General features: G+C 57.3%; 1 protein-coding gene across 1 annotated transcript; it reads right to left on the bottom strand.

Moving 5' to 3' along the window:
* Positions 1-5,196: 5,196 nt before the first annotated feature.
* Positions 5,197-9,458, bottom strand: NEUROD2 (neuronal differentiation 2). Its single transcript, XM_001501210.7, has 2 exons — positions 9,119-9,458; positions 5,197-7,997 (listed from the first exon to the last, which is right to left on the bottom strand). Exon 2 carries the CDS (start codon positions 7,990-7,992, stop codon positions 6,844-6,846), a length of 1,149 nt encoding a protein of 382 aa, XP_001501260.1. The 5' UTR covers positions 7,993-7,997; positions 9,119-9,458; the 3' UTR covers positions 5,197-6,843.
* Between the last annotated feature and the right edge of the window lie 15,487 nt (positions 9,459-24,945).

The raw sequence follows: 24,945 nt of genomic DNA, 5'->3' as shown, positions 1-24,945 counted from the left end.
CATCCTGTGTCATCATTTTTATGGGATCTGCAATTCTGGCAAAAATCTGTCTTTAATTTAGCTGTCCATATAAAAATCCTCACTGTATAATAATGAACAGATGCCATGGAATTTAAGCTGGAGCCTCAGCTCCTCCCCGCCTTCCCCCCGCGCCTGGCACCGGGCACCGGGCACCGGCTGAGTGGCACAGACTGGGACCGACGCGCGAGTGAAGGGTGGGCAGGGGGCGACCTGGGCTCGGAGCCAGGGCACTGGGGTGGTGAAGGGGTGTCCAGGCGCCTGGCTTGGCCAGGAGGGAGCTTTTTCGTGGCGGCACCAAGGGCGAAGTGTCTGAGGGATTTTTCTGTCTTTTTTCTGCAAAATGATCAGTAGTTAAGGATTTTGGTTTGGTTTTGCTTAGGGGTTTTGCGGTTCTTAGATTTTTCAAAAAGCACTGCCCTTTCCCTAGTATACACCCAAATGTTTTCGATATATTAATTGAGTTGTTTTTAACCCTCCCCTTGCGCGGGGCCCCGGCCTCGGCCTCCGAGCCCAGGCGAGCGCGAGTTCGCTGCAAGCGGGATCCGTTCCGCATCCGGCCGGCCCGCAGCTTCCGCGGTATCCCGGGCGCCGGCGCCTCCGGGGACTCCTGGGCAGCTCCGGCAGGGCAGGAGCACCCTGCTGTCCTCCAGGAATGAGTCCCCATGTGGTATCTGATTGGGGAGCGGGAAAGATGAAGGCAAGAGAGAAAGCCCCACTTGCCCACACCAATTCTCTCGCTTTTCCCAAGGGGAAAGAAAAAACTATGCGCGTCCGGTGTCCGCTGCTGCCTCCGCCTGCGGTCGAGAAAGCAGGCATCGGCTAGGGATTGAGGGGATGGTTCTGAGCCCCCCCACCCCCCACCCCACTCCTTGCCTTTAATGCGACTGGCGAGAACAGATGTCCCAAGCCGGGCGGACTGCCCAGACCCCGCCCAGCTGTGCCCTTGGCGAAGACTTGGCTGAGAGTAGGAGCTGGCATGCGGGTCCCCAAAGAGGATTGAGGGCTCCCTTGGCCCGACGGGACCTGACCTCTTAGCCTTGGCCTCCTGGCCAGCGCAGCCTGGGGCGCCAGGTGAAAGCGCCCCGGAAAGACCCGTTCCTAATTCAGTTAATTCCAAAAAGAGTAATGAGACATAGACAAGTGGAGCGAAGCCCAGGGAAAGGTTCGAATAACCCAACACCAGGCACAAACTTTGGGTGTGAAATCCTGTCCGCCCCAGTCTGCCCTGTGAGACCAGGCTGTGCTCCTGTGCTGGAGTGGGCTGGGGAGTTGGCAACGCCAGAGGCACACCCCAGCGAACATCTGGGCAGCTTCTCCATCCATCACAGTGCCCCAGCTCCCTTGGCTCAGCCAGGATCTAAGGGTTCCCTTGCCCTCTCCCCTCTGAGTGCCCCAGCCTCCTTTCCCCACACTAGGGGGCTGAGGCGCCACCGCCCCTGGCATGTCCCCCAGAAACCCATTGCCCTCCAGCCTCTGAGCCCAACCTTGGCCTGGCCTTCTCAAGCTGGCACTCCCTGGCAGGTGGGCACTCCTATACCAGTTCTTTAGGATAGAGAAAGTTTCAGAGAGCAGAACAGACCTCACAAGGTGGCTGTGCCCTTTCTTGCCTTTTTTCACCCAAGAAAACTTTGTCTGGAATTTTTTAAGATGCAGAACAGAAAGGCAGAGGCTGCTTCAGGATTTGGGAGAGGAGCAGGGTTTCAAGGTTTCTCACAGTCCGGGTCTTCACCTCCCCTCTGGGCCTGTGGCCAGTGCCTGGGTACCCCAGCCCTAAAGACAGAAAATTAACGGTGTCTTGGGCTGTGAGCTGGGGAGTCTGTTGTGACAGCTGAGGCTCATTCCCCCCTCCCACACCTCTCAAAAAGAAGCTTTCTCCTTTGAGCCCCTAGGAGCAGGTCAGGTGTAGAGTCCTGGGTTGAACCTGTTGTCACATGGGGGAACTGGGAGTGGAGGTCGAGGCCAAGGCTGGTCAGACCTGGCCTGAGCTATCTCTTTCTTCCCACCTTCCTTGAGAACTAAACTGTGGAATCTAGAGCTATCCTTCAGTCTCAACGCCCCCTCAAATCAACAGATTCCTCTGAGGAGCAGGCAACTTCAGGTTAAAGATTTTGGGAAGGAGGAGGAAGTAAAGGTCACCTAAGAGGGAGCAAAATCTCTGACCTCTGTGGGAGATGATTGCATCCACGGACTTGTGGATTTTCCCATAAAAGGGAAAAAGGGAGAAGAAAGTACAACCGAGTGCAGTCTAGGGAGTGTCAGGGTTTCCCTGTCGCTGACTCCCATGGGGCTCAGTTTCCCTGGATTGTACTCAGTGGTTTATTGGGCTGTCCCTCTGAGTGATGAAATCAGAGCTGGACATTCACTGGAGGTTCACTGGGGGTCAGGGGCTCACCATCTAGATCCTGGCTGGAATGGGGTTAAGCAGAGAGGGAAAAACAGCAACGGCTTCTCCTCCCTTTCCTTCTGAGGGACAAATGGCCTGGACTCAGAGACTTCTCTGTTTCCGTGTCATTTCCAAATGTTGAGCTTTGGCTGGTGGCCAGAAGATCAAGGGGAAGACACCCTTCTGATTGATCCCAGCTCCAGCCTTCGGGTTTGGCAGCCCAGGGGTTGAGCTGAGCCGGCTGGTGTGTGCTTGGAGATCCTGCTGCTCAGGCTAGGGCAAGGAGGGCATCCTCTTTGCGACTCCCCCCGCTGCCCCCTCCCTCCCACTGCTCTGGCCCCTTTTATCCATATACCTCCCCACACACACCTCCTTCTGTTGCTGGAGCTTCTCTGTGTGTGTGCGCACAAGCGGGAGAGCAAGCGAGAGGAAAAGACCTGCGAGGGGGAGTTTGGGGCCGCGTGTCTGCGCGCATCTTCTTCTCCTGCTCATCTCGCCATCTCGCCAGGGAAGTTGAGTGTTGAGGAGGGGGAAATTGGAGGATAGAGTGCAGCCAGAGCGCAGGGAGTGTGGGGGAAGGGTCAGGAATTGGGAAAGGGGAGACTCCTGTGGACGCCGGGTTTCATGAGAAGCTGAGGTGGAGGCACTCCGGATCTCTGCATCTCCGCTCCAGAAGGAGCCTAGGCTCCCCCCACCAGCCCAAGGTGACCACGAAAGCAGTGGCCCAAGAGTCATCAACATCTTTCAAAAGGGGCTGGAATCGGCTTCAAAAACAGAATGGAGCTGCGTGGAGTAGCCATAAGAAAAAAGTGTAGGAGTCTGTGGTCTAGCCAGGGGAGCCACGTGGAAGGGTCTTTTACTCCCGGCCTCACACACAGGCCACCTGGATGTCGCCCAGCCTAGACCTCAGAGAGGGTTCTGGGAAGCTGACTGAATGGGGGAAAAGCCCAATTAACCTTGCTCCCAGGGCAGGATAAGACTCACTCCTCGGGATGGATGCCAAGTTCCTTTTCTCTCTGGCTGTCACTGCCAGGCCTTGTCCTACTCCATGAGCAGACCAGACTCCAGATTTGGGTCTGGAATGAGGGCGTAGCTCCATATTCCACGCAAGAAATGGGGAAGGATTAGGAATAGGAGTGATTCAGAGGTCTATAAGACCCCCTTAGACCACTGACAGAGGTGAATCCTGGCAATGAAGGGCCCAGTATTTAATTTCACTCTAGAGAGGCAATGAAATGAGAATTTCAGAGGAGGTGAAATTTTGAAAGGATTCCACTGAAATTCTCCGAAAACTGCGGGAGAAATCTGCCCCAGAATTCCGGCAGGACGTTGGAAAGGGCCTCACGCTGCGCCCGGCTCTCCAGGGCCAGACGCGCGTGGCCTCCCTCTGGAAGGCGCGAGGCTGGCCGAGAGTCAGCACCTGGGAGCGGACAGCTCCAGTCCCGGGCCGGCTCCTTCCGGGGCTGTCCTGCGGTGGGCGAGGGAGGGTCTCCTCTCTAGTGGGGAGACAGAGAGGGTTTGGGGGTGGTCACTTACGGGAGCCACTGAGCTCAAGGCCAGGCAGTATAATCCGATCCACCCTTTCGCATTTAGGGCTTCCTTCTTCAACTACCCTCCCCTTTCCCGCTTTTGTCAGAGCACTTTAATTTGGGGATCTTGGATCCAACCTTTAAAAGCCTTAGCACGCCTGACCTCAAGCCCCAACCGCACGAGTACCATCCTCATCTCTACTTTAGTGAGCAAAAGTGTTTTCGAAATAATTTAAGTAAGCAGCATCAGAAACAACCGAGTCCGGTACTTCTAAATGTGTTCAGGTTTTGGGTTGGGGGTCTTTGGGACTCATACTTCTCTCCAAATATTCCAGGAGTCCGGTGGACACTGGTGTCTGAGAGGGGCGTCCTTTCAGGGAGGTCAGTTCATAGCTGCCTCTGCCCCTGAGGCTCAGAGAAAGAGAATAGTAAAGCTACTCTGCGGTGGGAAGCTGCTTGGACAGAATAGGCTCCTCTGTGGTGCCCTTCTTGAGCCTCTCTAGGCTGAGGTCTTCCCTCTGTCCGGAGCTGCACCAGACAGGAAGGAGGCTGTCCCGGTGGACCAAAGAGGTTCCCGCTGCCCTGTCGGCGGAAGCTCAGGGCGAAGCCAAGCTCCGTTCTATGGGGCGGGTGCCTAGACTCAGGCCCCCTCATAGAGCTCTGGGGTGTTCCTCCAATCTCATCAACACCCCTACAAATTTCAACCTTCCTGAGGCCATTTCCCGAGTCCACTGAAACACAAATTTAAGACCGAAAAGACTACCTCCATTAATATTTCATTCTCATGACCTTATAGTTTTTTTTTTATTTAAAAATATCCCTGTCTAGCTCATATGGTTGTCTCTTTATCTCTACACACTTATTTTTTGCAACAGTGAGCAGAAGGTTGTAAAATGACCGGCTGCTCCCAATTTGGCCATTTTTCAGTGATGGAAAGATATTTTGTTTTCAAAGGAGGTGCGTGTGCATCTTTGGGAACTGAAGGAGTATAAGGAGATTAGTGCATTGCTTTGTGCTGGGGGCGTGTGTGAGTCTGTGTAAGGTCTGGGAGGGGCGGCAAGTGTAGCTGTTTTGGTGCCCAGTGGGTGTGTGTGAGGGGGTTTGTAGGGTGGGACTCCCACCCAGGAGTGTCCAGGGTCCCTCTGCCTGGCCTCTGCACAGTCACTTGACTCTGTGTCTCCATCACCCCCAGCCCCAGCTCAATCCCCCGAATGAAATGGAATGAAATGAGGCCACCGTGAGAAACCGGACCGGCTTTGCATCTCATTTACATAAATATTTATTAATCGTCATTAAACTGAACAGAAACACGCAATGCACTTCGGGTGTCCGACGGGAGTTTCATCTTCGCTACAAGAGGAAGGTAAAATTGCGTGTGAGTGTGTGGGTGAGTGTGTGGGTGTGTCGCCTGTGGGTTTGCATCTTTGCATCGTGTATTTGGACGCCTGATCTCCTGCTTCCGGTGGGGAGAGGTTTTCCTTTTGCCCCTTTTTTGGGAAAACTCCAGAAGGAGCCCTCAGCCCTCTCCTCGCCCACCTGTCCGCCAGAACCGAGAGGACGCCTCGACAAAAACTCCCTCTCCAGCCACCGGAAATCGCCGGGCGCCTGGCACCCACCGAGGCACAGTCGGGCAGGGGCGGGGCTGCCCCCAGGTCTCGGTCTCCACCTTTACCCCAGAAAGGGGTAGAGGTGCCTGCGGGGAGGTGGGGGCTGGCGAGCTCTCTTCCCTCGGCCCCGGGACGCCCGCGCCGGGCCTGCGTGTGCGTGCGGTGTGGTGTGCGTGTGTGTGTCTCTCATGCAAACCCTCCCTCCCCAAACCGACCCCCCCAACAGTTTGCCATTCCATACAAATTTGGAAACAGGATTTTAAAAAACAGCATGACGCACAACGGGGACGGGGCGGGGGAGGGCAGTGGCACTGGGGCCCCAAATCTCGGAGTCACTGATTGTAAGAACCTGGGGAGGGGAGGGGGCGGCGCCGGCCCCCACTTCACCAAAGTGCACAGATCCGCGCCTGGGCGGCACGTCCCCGCGGGCCGGGAGGGGCATCCCGGGGCTGGGCCGGGCCGCTAGGCTCAGTCAGAACCTCCTTGCATAGATATTTGTGTCTTTTTATTATTGGTAGTAGTATTTTTTGCCTTTTATTGCTTCTAAAAGTTCTTACTGCGTTTTTTTCTGCGATCCGGACTCTGCGTTCGGCCTCCGTCGCCTCTTAGCTTTTTTTTTGTTTGTTTTTTGTATGTATGTTTGTTTGTTTGTTTAAAAAAAGGAAAAGGGAAAACGGATTCTAGTTACAAATTGTCTTGGCTTCTCTCTTTCCTCTCAATCCACATTCCCTCCCGCCAAAATTAAAATCACAAAACGCTGAGACTAGGGGTTAGGGGTGAGGGCGTTCTAGGTCCGGGCTCGGGCGCCCTGACTTCCGCCCTCTTCAAGAAAGAGGGGGCGCCCTGCTCCTCTCTGCCTTGGCAGCTCGGTGTCTGTTTTAAAAATAATAATAAGGAGAGGAGGAAAACAGTATCCCACAGCTCAGCTGCCCCCTTACCAACGCCTTTGGGCCTTCAGGGAGGAAGGGGAGGAGGAAACCTAAGTGTAGGGATTGGGAAGGAGGGGCGGTGTCTCCAGGGAGTGCCCGAAGAGGGGTCCCTGGAGAAGTACTCCCTGGGAAAGAGGAGGAGGGAACTCCTTGGGGAGAGAGAAGGCGAGTCCCCTGGGGGAAGCGAGGCCCCTGGGATCGGCCACCCACAGGTAGGAGGGCCGAGCTGCCCAGGAGAGCCGCAGGACCGGCGGCCTGCTCCCCGCGCCCGGCGCCAGAGTAGGTGGGGGTGCCCCCGCGCTCGGGATGAGGGGGGGCTGGGGGCAGGGGTGCGGGCAAAGGCAAAAGAAAAAGAAAGGGGCGGGCGCGAGGTCTCAGTTATGGAAAAACGCGTTGAGCTCCTCGTACATGGGGCCCCGGTCGTGGTGAAGGTGCATATCGTAAGACAAGAGATTCTCCGAGTGGACGCCCCCGCGCACAGCCGACGAGCCGAAGACCAGCCCGTGGCCTGTGGGCCGCGAGCCGGGCAGCGCCGAGTAGTGCATAGAGTAGTGGTAGCTCTTCTCGTGGTCGGGGGACGAGTCCTGCTTGAGGGAGAAGTTGCCATTGAGACAGAGTGGGGGGCTGAGCGGGCCCTCGTACTCGGAGCTGTTGTAGTCCGGGCTCGCGCCGCCGCCGCCCGCCGCCGCATACAGCGTCTCGTAGGCGGCGCAGTAGCCGTGGGTCCGCAGGGCGTGCGCCGCGCCGCCGCCCAGGCCGCCCGCCGCCTGGCACTGCGCGCCCGCCAGGCGCGAGCACGGGTACGGGTAGGGGTGCATGGCGAACGGGCCGCCCGAACCGTGGAAGCGGCCCGTGCCGTCGGCGCCCTGCTCTGTGAGGAAGTTGCGCGAGTTGAGCTGCAGGCAGCCGGCCACCAGGTTGGTGGTGGGCTGCGACAGACCCTTGCACAGCGTCTGCACGTAGGACACCAGGTCGGGCCGCTTGCCGGAGCGCAGGATCTCCGAAAGCGCCCAGATGTAGTTCTTGGCTAGGCGCAGCGTCTCGATCTTGGACAGCTTCTGTGTCTTGGAGTAGCAGGGCACCACCTTCCGCAGGTTGTCCAGCGCCGCGTTCAGGTCGTGCATGCGGTTGCGCTCCCGCGCGTTCGCCTTCTGCCGCCGCAGCTTGGAGCGCTCCAGGCGCGCCTTGGTCATCTTGCGCTTCTTCGGCCCGCGCTTCTTGGGCCGCTCGCCCTCTGCCTCGTCCAGCCCTTCCTCCTCTTCCTCTTCCTCCTCCTCCTCGCCCCCCAGCTCGCCTTCCTCCTTGACCTCGGCCAGCGCGGCCTCCGGCACCTCGTCTGCACGGAGAGGTACTGGCTTGGCGGCCCGGGCGGGCCCCGGAGCCCCGGGCCCCGGCGGAGGCGGCGGCGGCGGCGGCGCGTCGCCCTTGTCGCTCCTCGGCTCGTCGTCGTCGCCGTCGCCCCAGCTGGCGAACTTGGGCACGTCCGAGAGGAGACCGGGCTCGCTGAACAGGCGGGTCAGCATGGTGCCTGAGGGCGCCCCGCGGGCGGGAAGGGAAGACAGCAGAGTAAGGGGCGCGCTGGGGTCTTGCCGCCCTCCCCCCAACCCACCTCCAACCCCAAGTCTGGTGCAGGTTCCTCCCCAGGCGGCCCGGATGCCCACCTCCTCCGCCTGCCCCACCCAGAGCCAGCCGGCCCAGCCCTGTCCCGGCCGCCCGGGATCTCGGCCCAGGCCCTTTCCCCAGCGCTGGGCCCCAGCTCCGCCCCTCGCCTGAACTAGGGGCCGCTCCCCACGCTTGGGTTTTCTCTAGGTCAGGACAGGGACTGAGCAGGGGCTGTAGGGAACAGATTTCTTTGCCTGGGGAGGCGGCGCGCTCGCCCTGAATGCCTGTTCTCTCCCGGCGGTGGAAGAAGGCTGGGCGGCCGCCGGTGGGGACAGCTGCCCCGCTCGGCGGCTCTGGCGGCCCGGGCCCCTCGGCCCGGCTCCCCCGCCGCTCCCGTGGCTCTCACCCCCACGCTCCCTAATCCAATTTGCAACTTGGCCGCACGCCGCCCCCGGCTCGGCCCCCACCCCCGCAGCCCCAATTCCAGCGGCGGGAGGATGGTCTCCTCCAGCCGTTGCGTCCCCAGCTCCCGGAGCCGGCTCCAGGCGGCGAGGACTGAGGAGCCCGGGCGTGGGGAGGAGACCGAGAGAAGCGAGACCCGTCCGTCTCCCCTGCGGCTAGGGGCCCCCTTCCCCTCTTTAAACTGCCTCCCTCCCACACGGCTCTTCAGATCTCGTTGTATTTCGGGATTGACGGGAAAAAATCCAAATTTGTTTGTTTGCTTCTCTTTCTTTTGGTAGTGGGGAAAGGTCGCAGGTTCCTCTGGGACAACTATGGGGGGTTCCCATCTCAGCCTCTTCACCACCCCACCCCGCTCCATGATCCTTCTTCCCCCCCTCCCCAAGCCCATCGCAGGCAGAGACGCCTCCCTCCGCAGCCCCCTGAGCTGCAGCCCCTGGGGGAGAGGGAACCCGGGGCGCCTCCGATGCCCACCCCATGAGGGGGCATCGTCCCAGGAAGAAAGGATTTGGGGACCTTCCTGTCGCCCGAAGCAGCCCCCCAAACATAACCGGCAGGTCAAATCTAGCTCCCTTTCGGACAACTTACCTCGGAGAGGAGTCAAGGGGAGAGGGGAGGGGAGGGGGGGGAGGGGGGCAAGAGAGAGAGGGGGGAGAAGAGGAATCTTCTCGCTTATTTCATTGTTCCCCCATCTTCAGGGAGCGGGGGCAGCGGCTCCTCAAGGCGGCGGGCGCCGGCGTCTTCAGAGCGCCATGCGAACCGCGGAGCGAGTGTGGCATCTCTACCAGGCGGGGTACCAGCCTCTATGCCAGGCCATATGGGCTTGGCACGTCACGGGCAGCAGCTATCACATGAGAGACGGTGATTGGCATGCGTCTGCATTGGGGGAGAGCCGGCTCCCCCGGGACCCGCCGCCATCTGTCACTCTCTACTCCAAAAAAAAAAAAAAAAATTAAATAAATAAAGGAAATAAATAAATATCTCTGCCGCCCTCCCCTCCCCGCCCAACGCAGGGAAAGCAGGGATTGAGAGGGAGGTGGGAAGAATTGCCCCCCTTGGATATAGAGCCCCCCACATGGGAACAATGAGGTGGCAAGGCTGGAAATTGGGGGTTTGTGGTGGCCCCCAATTCTGTGCTCCCTGCAGGGTTCTGCTCTGTCCATTTCCTCCCTTGCAGGCCCCAAAGGTAGGTCAGGGACCAGACCCTCGGGTCTAGAGAAGGGACCTTTATGCTTGCTCCCAGCCCCCAGAACCTCCTCAGCCACAAAGGGACAGCTGAGGCCCCCTCCCAGGGTGGGCGTGGGGGGCGTCCCTGGCCCAAGCCCCATAGGTAGATGTTGGCACCATGCCATCCCTCATCCCTGTCTGCCCCTCCCCCACCCACTCTCACGCACACACAACATATGTGGCTGCACGAAATTCAAACCAAGGGAAAGACAGAGAAAAGGAAAGACTTGCCTGGATGTCTGTGCCTCTGCATGGGCGTGTGTGTGTCTGTGGGGACGTGTGTATATCTGGAGTCAGCTGATGGGAGAGACTTCCTCGGGTGTTTGGGGGGTATATGTACATTTGGGTGAGGGTGGAGAGGAACCCCTGGGATGAGCCTCTGCACCCACCATCTGGGAATTAGGGAGAAGGTCTCAGACTGGATTCCTAACCCAGAAACCCCTCCCCCCTCCCCCCCGAAACATCCCCTTGCCTTGCTAGACAAATGACCATCCCACCAGTGGCTTTTTCTCCTGACCTTCTGACTTGCTTATTTGAGGGAAGAGCAGGCTGGGCTGGGAATAGCCCAAATTCCTGGAGGAGACTCAAGCATTCTCCTCCTGCTGCAAAAAGTACTGAAAATACTGAAACCAACTCCAGCAGTCCTGAGAGAGACCAAGGGGAGGTGGGGCAGGTCAGACAGGTGTCTTGATAAGAAAGGTCGGAAATTGCCGTTTTATCTTAGAGCTCATCTTTCAACCCTCTCACTGGGCCAGACGCAGATGTAAATGGCAGGGGTTAAAGGAGGTAACTTCACACACACATACATACACACACACACACACACACCTGCTCCTCATTCTGTGGTGCAGAAAATGGATACACACCCCTACTCAGATAGATAGGTGTGTGAGCAGGTAATCGCAGCCAGGTGTAGAGAGACCCTTGCCCACACACTGATTCAGGCAATTCAGGGTTTCAGAGTCACCTTTCGTGTCCTGCCCCACCCTTCAGCTTACATTTGCACAACTTCAATTATACCTTAAGTGCACACACTTTCATGTCAACCATGTGCCAAGCACTATGCTGGTGCGAAGACTAAGGCTTCACCCTCAACCTGGGCAGATACAATTTTCTCCCTCTAGGGAGTCTTGGCCTGGTAAGACACTGATTTGATGCCTGGCAGAAGGAATTAGGTTCTAAATAGAGGCACACACAATGGTAAGGAGGCCTTGGAGAAGGGGCTCTGGTGCTGTCTGAGGCTCTCAGAGGCACTCGGCCGGAACAGAAAGGAGCCTCAGACCGCACAGTCCCAACACCTCCCTTTACAGAGGCCTATGGTGCAGACTGACTTGCCCAGGAACACACAAGCAGAGAACCCAGGGAACTGACTCCCAGCCCAGTGCTCCTTCTACAACCCCACAATCTGCCTCAGTGGTCACTGAGAATGAGAAGTCGATGGTAAGTTTTCCTCCATTCATGCATCTAGGTCTGGGAAGTAGAACCCCACCCATGGCAGACGGTCTGGGGCATTCTGGACATGGCAGAGAGAGAGGCCAAAGGATAGGCCTCAGGGGGAAGAGACTCAGGAGTGCTGGGCACAGCCCCAAAGGCTTTACTGTCCCTTTACTGAGGGTGGTGTCTTCAACCCTGGCACATGGCCTTTCTTGAGCACCCCAGTTGTGTGATTTTGGTTACATGCACATGCTTTGGGCTCTGATTTGTGGCCTACCCCACTTATCAGCTTCAAAGAATGCTGAATGCCCTGAGCAAGTTACAGAATGTCTCTTAGCCTTGATTTCCCCAGCTGTAAAATGGGGATAATTATGCTACCCCCCCCCCCCCCCCCCCGCCCCACAGAGCTGTTGTTAGTACTAGATGGGATGACACCTGTAATGAGTTTAGCACAGGAGAGCAATCTAGTGAGGCTCCAATGAAGGCCAGCTCTCATTTTTATTTTATTAAAGCACTTTGTAAACTGTAACAAGCTTTACAATATTAATTTCTTGCACACATCACCCCCCCCCACACACACACACACACACACATTCAGAATGCTTTGTCTATATAGGAACTGAGTTTTGGTTGAACTAATGGGTGAATGAATGCATGAGTCAGTGAATGAATGCTTCCTTGGGGTAGAAAGATCCCCCTGCCTCTTCCTTGGACGTGAGGGCTGGGTTCAGCCTCACAGGCCCCTGACCAGCGCTGCTTTCTGCTCTAGGCAGAGGCTGAACCTTGCTCAGGGTAAGGGAGCCCTTGGAAGGTCCTTCCATCCCTCCCTGGCTCCTGTCAGGAGCGACCCATCTCTCTGGTCTGAGAAGCCCAGCTCAGTGCCTCGGAGAAGGAGGCCTGAGTGGGGGCAGGGGAGGTGTACCTGGCTGGTATGGGGAACTCCATCCCTCTCGGTCTGCTTCCTGCCCCTGTCTTTCCTTCCTTCAGAAAAATGGAACAAGTTTTTCTCACTCGACACATTTCAACTTTTTTTTTAGAAGATACAATAAAAAACAGGGGAAAATTGGAACAGAGGGAGGTGTAGAATGGGCCCGCCTCAGACATGGGCTTGAAAGAGGTACAACACATGCGTGTCCACACACACAAACAAGCATGAACATACAGGGACATACATGCTCCTCTCTGTACACCAAGAGATGCAGAGATGCAGCGACAGAGAGACAGAAAGAGCCAGAAATGGAAGGAAGGAGACGGAAGGAGAAGGACACCCAGAGATGCCATCTGTTCCTCCCCCTGGCATTGGGGGAAGGGAGTTGGTGAGGGGCCTGGTCCCCTCCGGGTCTCTGAGAGGGAAAGGGGAATGGTGGGCACCTCAGCCAGGCCTGGAAGAGTCCCATTTCTGCTGCCCACCCCCATCCAGGGCGCTGGGAGCTGAGGGTCTGAGGTTCCCATGGAGACATAGCCCCATCCCAAGGGAGGCCACAGTCTGGGCACCTAAAATGGCTGCCTCACAGGGGTGGCGGCCATTTTGTGCAGGCTTAGGTCCCAAGCGGGGCAGGAGGGTGGGGGGGGCGGAGAGTGAGGAGTAGAAAGACAGGGAGGGGATAGGTCATTCCTGAGCAGTCTAGGGGAATCTTGCTCAGGGGACAGAATGAATGTTCTATAAAATGCTCTCATTACACCTCCTGCTCCACCAAAATAAATACACACACACATAAATCTGTAAAGGCTCCACTCCATTCTGACACCCAGAAGGACACTTAGCCAGCCGCCACCACCACCATGCACCGAGTAAGATTGGTGGGGACAAGTGTGCGGGAGAAGGAGACTTGATTTCCCACCAAAATGCCAAGCCATGGGGAGCAGGTGGACTACAACCCAGGTGTCCATTTCCCGGCCTCAGCATCTCCCTCCATCTCCTGGGGCCTCCCTGGGCTGAGGTGGGCGGGCAGGTGAAGAATGAGGGCGGAGCGTGGTGAGGAGGGGGCGGCCTATCCCTCCCACCCCCACCTCACATGTGAGGGGAAGGGCAGGAGACCCTCTGAGGGGCTGTGCTCCTGGCTTTAGCTGAGCTGTGGAGGGAGGAGGAGAGGGAGGGGCAGGCTGACACTGCCCAGACGGCGCCTGTTCCATCAGTTCGAGATGCTCAAAGCTTCTTCCTGAAGCATCAGAGCACCTGCCACCCCCTCCCCCAGCTCCTGCCCCACCTCAAGCCCAGAAGGACCTTGGGGGAGGGGGACCTGCCACTTCTTCCTGGCTCTGGGGTGGGCACCTGCCCCGCTGCCCCCTCCCCCCACCCGCCGCAGTGTTCTGGGGAGCGGCGGGCACGCCAGATGGCGTGGCTGAGAATGCGGCGACGTTGCCGGGAGGTGAGGGCTGGCACGGGTGATATGCGGCTGCGTGCCTTGTGGTGCCACCGGGGAGGGGGAGGGGGAGGACCAGCGAGGTGTAGCCCCCTCCTCTGTGCTGACCTCCTGTCCTGACCTCCAGCTCACCACCAGCATGCTCCTCCACTTCCCCTGCCTGTTCCCTGGGCTCCAGTCTGGGCCTAGGCCCCACCCAAAGATGGGTGCGCACACGCCCATGGGGCCAGGTGTGACACTGAGAGTCCTGGGTCAGACCTCTGCTGCATTCTTCCTCCGCTCTCCAACCTCCACCCCCAACCCAGGACAAATGGCAGCAGGGAGAGCAGAGATCAGCTATTCCTCCAGCAAAACCAGCCGCCTCAGGATTGTTCCCTTGCTCCAAAAAGGGAGTGACCTTTGCCCCATAACCTTTGACTTCTGGCTTCTGAGCCCTGTTTTTCAGATCAGAGCTCCTTCCCTGATGGGCACTGGTCCCTGAGTCTCCCTCAAACTCATCCTCATTCCTTACCAAGATGCTTCTCAGACACCTCCTCCTGAGAGCCCTCCCTGACCTCTCCAGGCAGGGCAGCTTCAGTACTTACCACCTGTGAGGAGGATCCAGTTACTCATCTGTCTCCCTGACTCCACTGTGGTGGCTACCTGTTTTATATTTCAATAGCCCAGTGCTTCACACAGATTGCATTGAGTTGGTGCTCAACAAATAATTGTTGCATTAATGCCTGGCTGACTTAGAGGGTTTGGGGTATTGGAGGCTGTCTCCCCAGAATCTCCTAAAGCAGTAAGGCCCAGGGTCCCGGGTCAAGTCCAGAGCCACCAGACCCCTCCTCCTGCCTTTTGCACCGGCGGACTTGGGATGAGGGGTCACAGATTCCCCGAAAGTGGCCCTCAGAGAGAGGGCTTAGGGCGCGGAGGCTGACCTGGCAGTGCTCAACCCCCACTCCTTGGACACCAAGCTCTGGTTCTGAGGCCACATGAGGCCCCCCACTGCCTCCCCCGCCAGGGTGTTCCTGCCCAGCTGTAGACCCCGGGCCTGGGCCTCACACCTCTCAGCAGGCTCAGAGGCCTTCTCATTCCTCCGCCACCCCACTCCTACCCTGCACCGGGTGAATGCAACTCCCGGAGGGGAGGGGAGACGAGGTCCAGGGACACGGCTGAGTCCCACTCCCACTGCCTTTTTTTTTTGCTGATGCTACTCCCCAAAGCCACCCCCAACATCTCAGAACCCTTCTGTCTTATGGACCCAGCCCAGGTCCTCCTCCTGGGAAGCCCTGACTTCCCACAGGCCCTCACTCCTCTGGCTTCCTGCACAGGGCCAAGACGGTCTGTCCTGCCCATCCCATCTGAAAGGCAAATCTGAACGTGGTATTCTCCACTCAGATACCTTCAGTGGCTCCACATCACCCCTAGGATCAGGCCGTGCTCCTTAGAGACACCCCTGATCTGGCTGCTGCCCAACTCTCCCTCGACACTTGTCCCTGTCTGAGCTCTAAACTGCTTCTGCTTTCACGAGCCTCATGCCTATAAGCCTTTGCTCAGGCTGTCCTCTCTGCCTGGAGCACCCTCTTCCCTTTAGTCCCCTTTTAAGCCTAAGCACCACCTCCTCCAGGAAGTCTCTCTGGGTTAGATGCCCCTCCCCAGGCTCCCCTGATGCCTTCTGCACACCTCTACTGGGGCACAGGCCATGGCCTTTGCCTCATGGGTCTCTCCCATCTGACAGCACATCCACTGAAGGCAGGAACTGGGCTCAGAGCCTGGCGCATAGAATATCCTCAATAATGGTTGTGGCACCAGAGGCCTGTCCTTCCACTGCTGCAGGAAGTGCCAGTTCTACCCCAGAAACTGAATGCTGCAGCCAGAGCACAACCCCCACCCCCAGGAAGCTCCTCCTCGAAACCCTCCCTCCTTTGCCCTCAGCCTCCCCACCAATCCTGGCACTGACTTGGAAGTCAGCCGTCCCCTCTGTAAAATGGGCATGGTAATGACAATAAGACCTGCCTGCCCAGACTGTCGTGCCAACCAAGCTAACAGGTGTGAAAGGGCTGCCTCAGCCCACACTCAGCCCACAGTCCTGTCCAGACACGGCTGATTTCACCTCAAGCCCCTGTCAACTTTATTTTTTTAAATCTTGTTCCTAGGGGCCGGCCCCTTGGCCTAGTGGTTAGGTTCGCGCGCTCTGCCTCGGCGGCCCAGCGTTTTGCCGGTTTGGATCCTGGGCACGGACATGGCACCACTCATCCGGCCATGCTGGGGCGGCATCCCACATGCCACAACTAGAAGGATCCACAGCTAAAAATATACACCTATGTACAGGGGGCTTTGGGGAGAAAAATGAAAAATAAAATCTTTAAAATCTTGTTTCTGGAGCTCCGTTCACTACCACATCTTTGTTCTGCCTGTCTTGTCAGTTTTCCAAGTGAGCACTGGGGATGTCCTGCCCCCGTCCCTTCAAGGGTCCACACAGGACGGCAGTCAGATGAACAGAGAGCTCGAGGTGGCCAAAAGTGCACCAGACTTAGTAGGGTCTTGACCTTGGTCAAATCATGTAACCCTCTGCGTCCTCATCTGTGAAACGGGAACCGTGCCGCCTGCCCAACTCAGCACTGATGGGAGGACCAAAAAGACAGCCGGTTATGAAGCACACAGAGGGGGATGGTGGGCACCTGATGGGCAGGGCAGGGCAATGGGAAGAGCAGAGGGAGGACAGGATGTGTGTCCCGGGCTCTCTTTCCTCCAGGCGGGCTCTGCCACGAACCTCCCTGTGACCTGGGCATTTCCCAGTTTCCTCTCCTGGAAATCAAAGCAAGGGATCTGAGCTGGGGACTTCCAGGGGCCCAGCTCTGGTGTAGGGGGCCCCTGGGGCTGGCAGTGGGCACAGATAACCTGCAGTTGCAGCGGTACTGGTGCTCACAGGAGACGGCCCCAAAGGGCCATGATGGGGGATGTACATGGAGGGCATGGCCAGGGCAGGAGGTCACAATTTAACAAGAGACCTCTTGGCTCAACTCCTGGGAGCCTGGAGCCCAGGACAGTGTGAATGAGACTAGCCATTATTTCTCTACTTCACTACCCTGAGGGGCCAGGGTGGGCGCAGGAGAGAAGGGAACAGTCTAGGCACTGGAGCCTCATGGACCGATGCCCCACTTTACAGATAAAGAAACCATGGCACACAGAGGGGAAACAACTTGCCTGATGTCACATATTAAGTGAGTAAGAGAGCTGGGACTAGAAACGATGAGCCCGATTCCCACTTTGGGGTCCTCAGAGCTCTCAGTAGTAATGTAATACGTAATCTGTAATAATGTGATGATGAGGACGGCGAGCGTTACCCGGGCCAGGCATGGGGCTTCACATGCATCAGTGTATTTCATTCTCACCACAACCTTGGAGGTGAGATTACTATTACCTCCACTTAAAGATGAGGACACTGAAGCACAGAGGTCAAGGTTAAGTTTCCTGTTCCAAGGTCACACAGCTAGTAATTGGCAGAGCCCAGATTTGAACCAAGTTCTGTCTGAGTCCATGCTCTTACTCACTATTACAAACTGTGTTCCTTTCTCCAAAACCCCCATATCTCCACATTCTGGGACCAGCAGACCCTGCAGTAGAGAGGGAGGGGAGGGTACCTTGGGAAGGAATGGTGCCCAGGGTTTGCCCTTTGTCCAGGCCCCTAGGTCATGGGAGCTAATGCCCAGAATTTGGGTTTCTGAAGTTCTACTCACGGGTGGGTGGGGGCTCCCTCTCTACATGCGAGAGTGGTCACAGTAAACATGGGGTTTCACCATCCTGTGTCCCCCTTCCCTCAGCTCCTTCAGAAGGTGCCCTCCTCACCCGTGCAGGCTCAGTGAGGCGTTTCCTCCACCAGGAAGTCCTCCCTGATGCCCCCTGAGGAAATGTCTTTCTCTCCTCCAGCCCAGTGGCACCACGTTGAGCACTTGGGGATGGACGGACCAGCTGGACCCCCAGCTCTACCACTTGATCACTAGCAGCCTGCCACACCTTCTGTTCTTGCGTCTGTAAAATGGGAATAAGGAGCCCTACCTCACAGAATCAGTGTGAGGATTAGAAGTGAAGCAGCGTCCTATGAGGGGGCACCTGGCACCCAGTGGGCCCCTGACACTTGCTCCTTCTCCTTCTTGTGCTGTCTTTCTCATCCTGGCTTTCCCCTCGTTCTTTCCTCATCGCCCCTGACCCGCGCCTGGCACGGGGCCCGGCGCGCCCCAGCCGCCCAATCCCCGCTCGCAGCCTGCCTGCCTGCCGCCGGGCTCCCTCGGCACGTGCCCCGCGCCCCCTGGGGCCGAGCCACCTCCTGGGCGGCCTCCGCGCGCGCCCCCTTGCCCCGAGCCTGGCTTGGGCCGCCGGTCTCCTCCTGGAAGGGGGTCCAGCGGGCGGCTCGGAGGTGGGGTCGGCGGGGGAGGGGGCGGACCGGCGGCGGCGGGAAAGGACGCTGCCCCTTTAAGGTGCCACCGCCGCGTGGCAGGGAAACAGCTTGTGCCAGCCCCATTCCGCCCGGCTCCGCTCGCAACAAGAAACACAATGCATAACAATCAGGCGCGCGCTTGGAGCCGTGCCACGCGGCGGGGGCGGGGCGGGGCCGCGGGCGGGGCGGGGGCGCCTAGGTCGCGACCCCCGACCGGCGTCCGGTGGCTGCGGGCGGGCCCGGGCCTGGCGCTCCCCCGCGCGGCTGCTCTGCACCCGGGCGAGGAGCCCCTGCGCCCCGGCGCCCTCTCCTCGCCCCCGCGCGCCTCCCCCTCCCTCCCCGCCTCGCGCTCCCTACAAAGTTCATTCCCACTAACTCTTTTCCAGGCCACTTCCCCCTCACATCTGACAATCCGGGGCCCCTCATTCTCCCAGTAATCACTCCACTGCACTAATTGCACATGCAAATATGCAAATGCGTATTAATTAATTACTATACTAATTAGTTCTGTGGTATTTGCGAGTAATAAATCATTGGATGGGAGCGAGGAAGCTGGAGACCTGGCCCATTTTCATTCTGCATAAAATTTTAATGGTCTCTCTGGCTGATCCGGGACGGCAGCGCGCGGAGAGGCTCTTAAAGGGCCAGTGGCGGCGGGAAGGGGCAGGGGCGGGGAGCGCCAGGAGAGCCCTGCGGGGGCCCGTGCCCTGGGCGGGCTTGGAGATGCCACCCCACACCCTGCAGAGGCCATCTCCAGCATGCGGTTGGCTTTTCTCCTCCCCTCTGGGGCTAAGTGTCCTCCTGGGTGGCTTCTAAGGAGAGAATCCTGGCGGGAGGAGGAGGCCGAGCTCGGTTTCTTTAAGAAAGGAAAGAGGGCAAGGAGCTGTGAGAGACCAATGCCAAGGCCTTTGGGGCCCCGGGGAGACAGAAATGAGACTCCACCTCCAGGATGGTTGAGTAAACTGAGGCACTGGACAGGGCAAGCTTGGCTCTCACCCCTGCCTATCTGGGGGAGAGAGGGGGTGGGAGGAAGCTACTAGGAGGTCCTGGGTGCCCCAGCCTTTTCTTGTCTCTGGTGAGGGCCACCAAGGCTAGGGGTGCCTCCAGCTTCTCTTTCCACATGATCAAACTGCTGCCCCGCCCCCGTGGCACCAGCTGGCACCCTGGCAGAGCAGTCCTGGGCTTGAGTGGGCCCCCGGGAGCCTGCTGTATTTCCAGGAGATAGTCAGGACCTGGGCACTGGGAGGAGCTGGCTGCTTCGCAGGACCGTTGACTTGAGGACACAGAGGGTTGTGCCTCCAGATCATGCCCAAGCAAGGGTCCAGGGGGATGCCAGAGGTGAGAACACTGAGGAAGCGGCCTGCCCTGAGCCTGGATCCTCACTACCAGGGTCTCTAGTCTGGTTCTGCTCACCCTCCAACCTTCTGCCATCAACAAGCCCCTGGGTGGGGCAAAGCCTAGAGGGGATCAGTGGTCTAGTGGGGGCCGATAATAATAACAGCAAGTAACAATACTGTTAATTTGGGCAAATATTTATTTAGCTGGAGAACTGTTCTGAGAGCTCTAAATGTCTCACAACCACCCAGTGACATAGGCTCTGTTACAGTCCCCATTTTATGCAGAAACAGGAGCTTGGGAAGGTTAAGTGACCTGCCCAAGGTCACTCAGCTGCAGGTAGTGGAGTAGGATTTGAACCCAGACAGTCTGGCTCTAGCATCTGAGTTCTTTCCACGACATTCTGCCATCCGTCTCTGCACCACCACGTCCTCAGCACCTGCTGAGAGCCAGGCCCTGTGCTAAGAACTTCATGGGCAGTGTGGCATTCAACACTCACAGCAACCCAGGAGGGAGGTTCCGGGCTTCCCCCCCATGCTAAAGCTGGGGAACCCAAGGGTCAGAGAGGTTGACTAAGTTCTTCCGGGCACACAGGGAGGATGTAGTAAGGCCAGGGTCACACCGGGCCTGTGTGACAGCAGAGTCCAGCAGGCTCTGATGCCTCCCCATCCCGCTGGGGGTGGGGCAGGAAAGTGTCATGGCAGCCCCTGCTGACTAGAGAACAAAAGAAGAAACGGAAGGGATTTTGGTTAGACAGACAGACTGTGGGGAGAACTTGCTTCTTGAGAGGTGGGGGCTCCAGGAGCTGGAGTAGGGAGGAAGCTTTTCCTTCTTTCCCAAGAAGCAGGCTGGGGAAGGGCCATGGCTACCGGTGTTGGAGGAGGTGGGGAATAGAGGCATGGGGAGAACAGAAGGGCCCAGACTGAGAAAGCCCAGTCAGAAGCATATAACTCAGGGATCCTGGTGGGGTTTTGTCTTAATTTTGTCCAGCATTCCTACCCCCCTCCTTGGCCCCTAGAAATCTCCTGAGCACCCCTACCCCAAGATTTGCCACTTAGGGGGCCCCAGGAGATCCAATCTCTGCTCTTTCCAGCTGGGTGATAAGAAGATAGTACTGCCACTTTGTAAGCGCTTACTATGTGCCAGGCACTTTATGTGCATCGATTTGTTTAATTTTCACAACAGTCCCATAATTATTATCCGTATTTTATAAATGGAGACACTGACGAAGGAAAGAGAGGTTAAGTTACTTGCCAAGGTCACACAGCTAGTAAATGGGAGACGGGGATCTGAACTCCTGACCTGGTGTGCTTGAACACCCTACTCCCCCTTTCCTGCTGAGGTCCTTGTGGCTACAGGGGCACGGCTGGATTGAGCCCCTTGCCCAGCTGAGTCAGGGATCACAGCAGCCGCAGGCTTCTCCCCTGGGTGCCTTCAGAACTTGCAGAGGCAAAGAGGAAGAACACGGCTCATGCCTGCTGTTCACATGGCCCCCGCCCCACATAGGTTCTCATGGTACCTTCTATATGCTAGAGGAAGTTGGCCAAAGTGAATGTTCAGGAGGCCCAAATCCCTCCTCTCATCATCCTGGGGATGGGTGTGTGTGGGCAGCTTCCCAGAGGGGGATGCCAGCCCAGCATTCCTTGCCCCCTCCTAGCCCACCCTAGAGAGAACAGCAGGCTCAGGGAGCCGGTTAGCATCTGTCAGGGGGACCACCCTGATACGGGGAATTGAGATTCCAGTGCTCTCAGAGACGAGCCCACTGTCCCCTTACCTCCTGGGGCCTCAGGGGAACTTCTCTCGGGAATTGGACACTCTCGTCTCCACGGAACTAAGAAAACCTTTGACATCTACCTTCTGGCCTGGGAGCGGTGGGTGGGGGTTTGAGGGCATTGAGAGAGATGGCCTTTGGGCTGCAGCCCACTAGGAAAGAACACCCATCCTCACCTCTCCACTCCACTGAGGCCCAGAGAAGCTGAGTTCATCAGGGTTTCCCCCACATACGCCCAGTTCCTGGGAGAATGAGGCAAGTTGGGGAGTTGGGGGAAAGAGGCAGGAGGGGCGGGCTGGCGGCTCTGAGCTTCTCCGTGCAGCCCTCGGGGCCGGGTGCCTGGGCAGGAGGAGGGGGCAGAGCAGCTGCTGGCGATTTATTAAGCAGTCACGGAAAAATTGGTTTATAAATTAACAGCTGTTTTAACTTTAGGGCCTCTTCTTCAGGGAATGGAAGCAGCCGACTGGACCGGGATTGGAGGCTGGTGGAGGGGGTGGGAGGCGGCGGGCTCCGGCAGCTGGCATTCTTCGGGGCAGCCTCAGCTGGCACCTCGGGGGGCACCAGGCAGTGGCCAGAGCAGGGGGTCTCCAGGTGCCTGGGGCTGAGGCTGCCCGCACTGCGAGCTGCCTTCTTGCTCACTCTTCTTAACAACATCCCACCTGGGGGCGCCAGAGGGCCCAGATGCCGCTGTTCTCATGTCTGCCACCAGAGGGCAGCCTCGGCATACTGATTTCTGCTTCCCGGCGAGCCTCCCCCCACCCCCCACCGCCTCCGTCACCCCCCGCACCCCTCCCCCGCCCCGATCGGTCCAATCTGGGCTGGGTGAGGGAGAAACCCGGTCCAGTGCATGCAAGCGATCTTCCACTGAGTATCCTGAATGTTTGGAAGGCAGCAGTAAAGAGGGAGAGCTCTGGAGTCAGACTGTCTGCGTTTGAACCCAGGCTCCAGGCAAAAGCTCTGAGCCTCAATTTGTCTCATCTGTAAAATGGAATGATACTAATGAGGATTAAGTGAGCTAATACATATAAAAGGCCCAGCGCCCAGCACAGAGCAAATGGTCCATATTTCACCCGTTGTCAATTTATATGACTTACGTATTCATCTATTCATTCATTCCTCAATCCATCCCCTCTACAGCATGTAGCGCCTACTGTATTCTGGGCACTATGGCAGGCAGGTGATGATGCAAAGACAGATGGTGGGAAGGACACGTCTCAAAATAGTGTGCTAAGAGTTATGATACACCCAGTGAGGGGGGAGAGGAGGTTGATTTGGATGAGGTAAAAGAGAATGTTTTGGGGTGATGAATACATTCTATATCTGTATTGTGGTAGGGGTCACGTGTATAAAATTCTCAAAAACTCATAGAAGTGTATACTTTAAATTGGTACATTTTATTTTATATAAGCTCCAGCTCAATAAAGTTGATTTTAAAAAAAAGCACCCAATGTGAATTTATTGAATGGGTAAAGGGATGGATGATGGATGAATGAGTGTGTGAATGAATGTCTCAGATGATTGCCCCCCTGTCCTGGTGCCACCGTTGTCCCGGCTGAGGGTGCCGTCACACTCTCCTCTCCGTGTCCACGGGTTTCCCCAGAGGCGGGCCTTGGAATTCTTCCGTCCCTCTTCCCCGTCTCCTCTCCATCAGCAGAAGAGGGAAAGATGCCCTAGTGTGCCCAGCTAGCGTTCCCTGGCTTCTCTAAGGTTGCTTCCCCGGGCTTCCGGGGGCCTCCCTTCCAGCTGCCACATGCCAACCCAGCCAACTCCACTCAGCTCCGTGGTGCCAAGGTCACGGGTGTGATGCCCAACTACAGCCCCAAGGTGCCAGCAGTGCCGCGCCCAAACCCTGGCCGACTCCGGCACCTGCTGGCCCTTTTGGGAACTGCATCCCTTGAGCTCCGGGGAGCCTGGGACCTTTGTTGAAGACGTGTTATCAGGAGCCCTGTGCTGGGCTGGGGGTTTTGTCAGTTTTATCTTATTGAATAGTCCCAGCTACCGTGTGAGGTGGGTTTTGAAACATGAGGAAACCGAGGCACAGAGAGGCTCAGAAATTTGTTTAACGTCACACAGTAAGTTACAGACCTAAGATTCCTACCCAAGTCTGTCCAACTCCCCAGTTTGTGTTCTGTCCACGAGACTGTATCTTGCTTGGGGGAAGGGAAGGAATATTCGAGATGGTCCACTCTCCCCATCTCCCAGGAAGAGGGCAAAGGTCTCACACTTCCAGAGAAGGCAAATAGTGCCTCCTGTACGCCGGGCACTGTGGCTGGCACCAGGCAATGATGTGAACAGAAATTGTGTGCTCAGAATAGTGAGCTGAGGCCTATGATACATTAATAGACACCCTGTGACAAACTTTTTTGTCAGTCCAAGCAGAAAGACCCATAGTTCAATCGGAGTTAAGTCAAACAAGGTCTTGAATTAGTTCCTTGGACCCAACCACCCTTCTAACTCAAGAATAATAAGGGAGGAGTGGCATATTATTTTTAAATCTCATTTGCATATGATTAATTCTAAGTCAAAGAGAATGGAGGTCACCCCTGTCCCTTGCTTCCCAGCCCTTCCAAGAGGTGCCTGACCCTGGCCACCTCCCCCAGCCCCTGCTGGGCTTCCCCGTCCCCACCAGTCCCTCCCCACTCCTTGTTCCTGCCCACACCTCCCCCAGCTCCCAGAAGTCCCTTCCCTTCCTCCTCTGTCACCCACGCAGCCCCCGCCACCTGGCCGCCCACCTGAAAAACTTTTCCCCAAGTTCTTGAGAAGTCGCGTAGGATCCAGTAGAGAAAAATCAAAGTAATAAAACCTCATTTAATTCCTAACGGAGGGCAGAGCTGTGAGCTGCAATTATCTTAATGCTGAGCTATTTTTACTCTCTCTCCATCTCTGTCTCCTGCCTCTCTCCAGCGTGAGCTTTCTCTTTCTCCCTGTGTCTCTCCGTCTCTCACATGTGTTTTCTCCGTCTCTTTCGTCTCGATTTTTCCTACCTCTCCCCCTTTCTCTCTCTCACCTCTTGCCTCTTTTATCCTTCCTTCCCTTCCTCCTCCTTCCTGTCTGTCCCTCGCACCTGTACCTGCCAGCCAGTCTTCCCCACCCTTCTTGGTCCCAGGGTTTAGCAGCCAGAGTTAAACACCCTCCCCTCCACCCTCAAAGAACCCATCTTCCAGGCCTGGCTGAGAGGGGAAAGTCTCCCTTCCCAGCTGCCCCAGCCTGGGTCAGGGGAATTTTTCCTGGTTCCGAGTCTCCCAGAGCTCCAATCCTTTTGGCAGAACATCCATAAACAAGTCCTCCCTGGTCAAAAGAGCCTCAGCCACCGTGGTTCTCAAGGTCTTCTCAGCTCTGATGGGCTCTGAGTGCGACTGGTGGGGATAGCTCCTTGTCTCTGTCCTCTCGTCACCCACCCAGCTGTCCTCTGTTCCCTCATCCCGCCCCAGGACCTTCCCACCCCCCAGCACTGGAAGCCACAGGCTCCTCACCCTGCCCTTGTCCCAGTGGCCACTCCCGTTACTGCCTGGGCCATACCCTTCCTGTGCCCCTTCTGACTTTCAGGACCTTCTTATTTACCCTCCCAAGGCCCTGCCAAACTGGTGTTTGCCACTCCCCGCCACACCCCGTCTGGAAGAGGGGTCTGGGCCAAGCCAGGGGCTGCAGGAGATGCCCACACCCTGGGCAAGCAACCTGGCATCCGGCTGTTTCCCAACAAGCATATAAGTCAACAAACACAGCAGGACTTGAGCCAGGCTTGGGGTTGGGAGGAGTGGAGCTGAGCGGCCAGGGCTTCCAGCTCCCATGAGCAAAGCTGTGCCCTCCTGCCACCCTCTCCTTCACCCCCAGAGTGGGCACTGACCCTGGGGCACAACATCCTGCC

The sequence above is a fragment of the Equus caballus genome, chromosome 11 (assembly GCF_041296265.1).
Source record: "Equus caballus isolate H_3958 breed thoroughbred chromosome 11, TB-T2T, whole genome shotgun sequence".
NCBI classification, from domain to species: Eukaryota; Metazoa; Chordata; class Mammalia; order Perissodactyla; family Equidae; genus Equus; species Equus caballus.
This window is presented reverse-complemented; position numbering and strand designations above follow the sequence as displayed.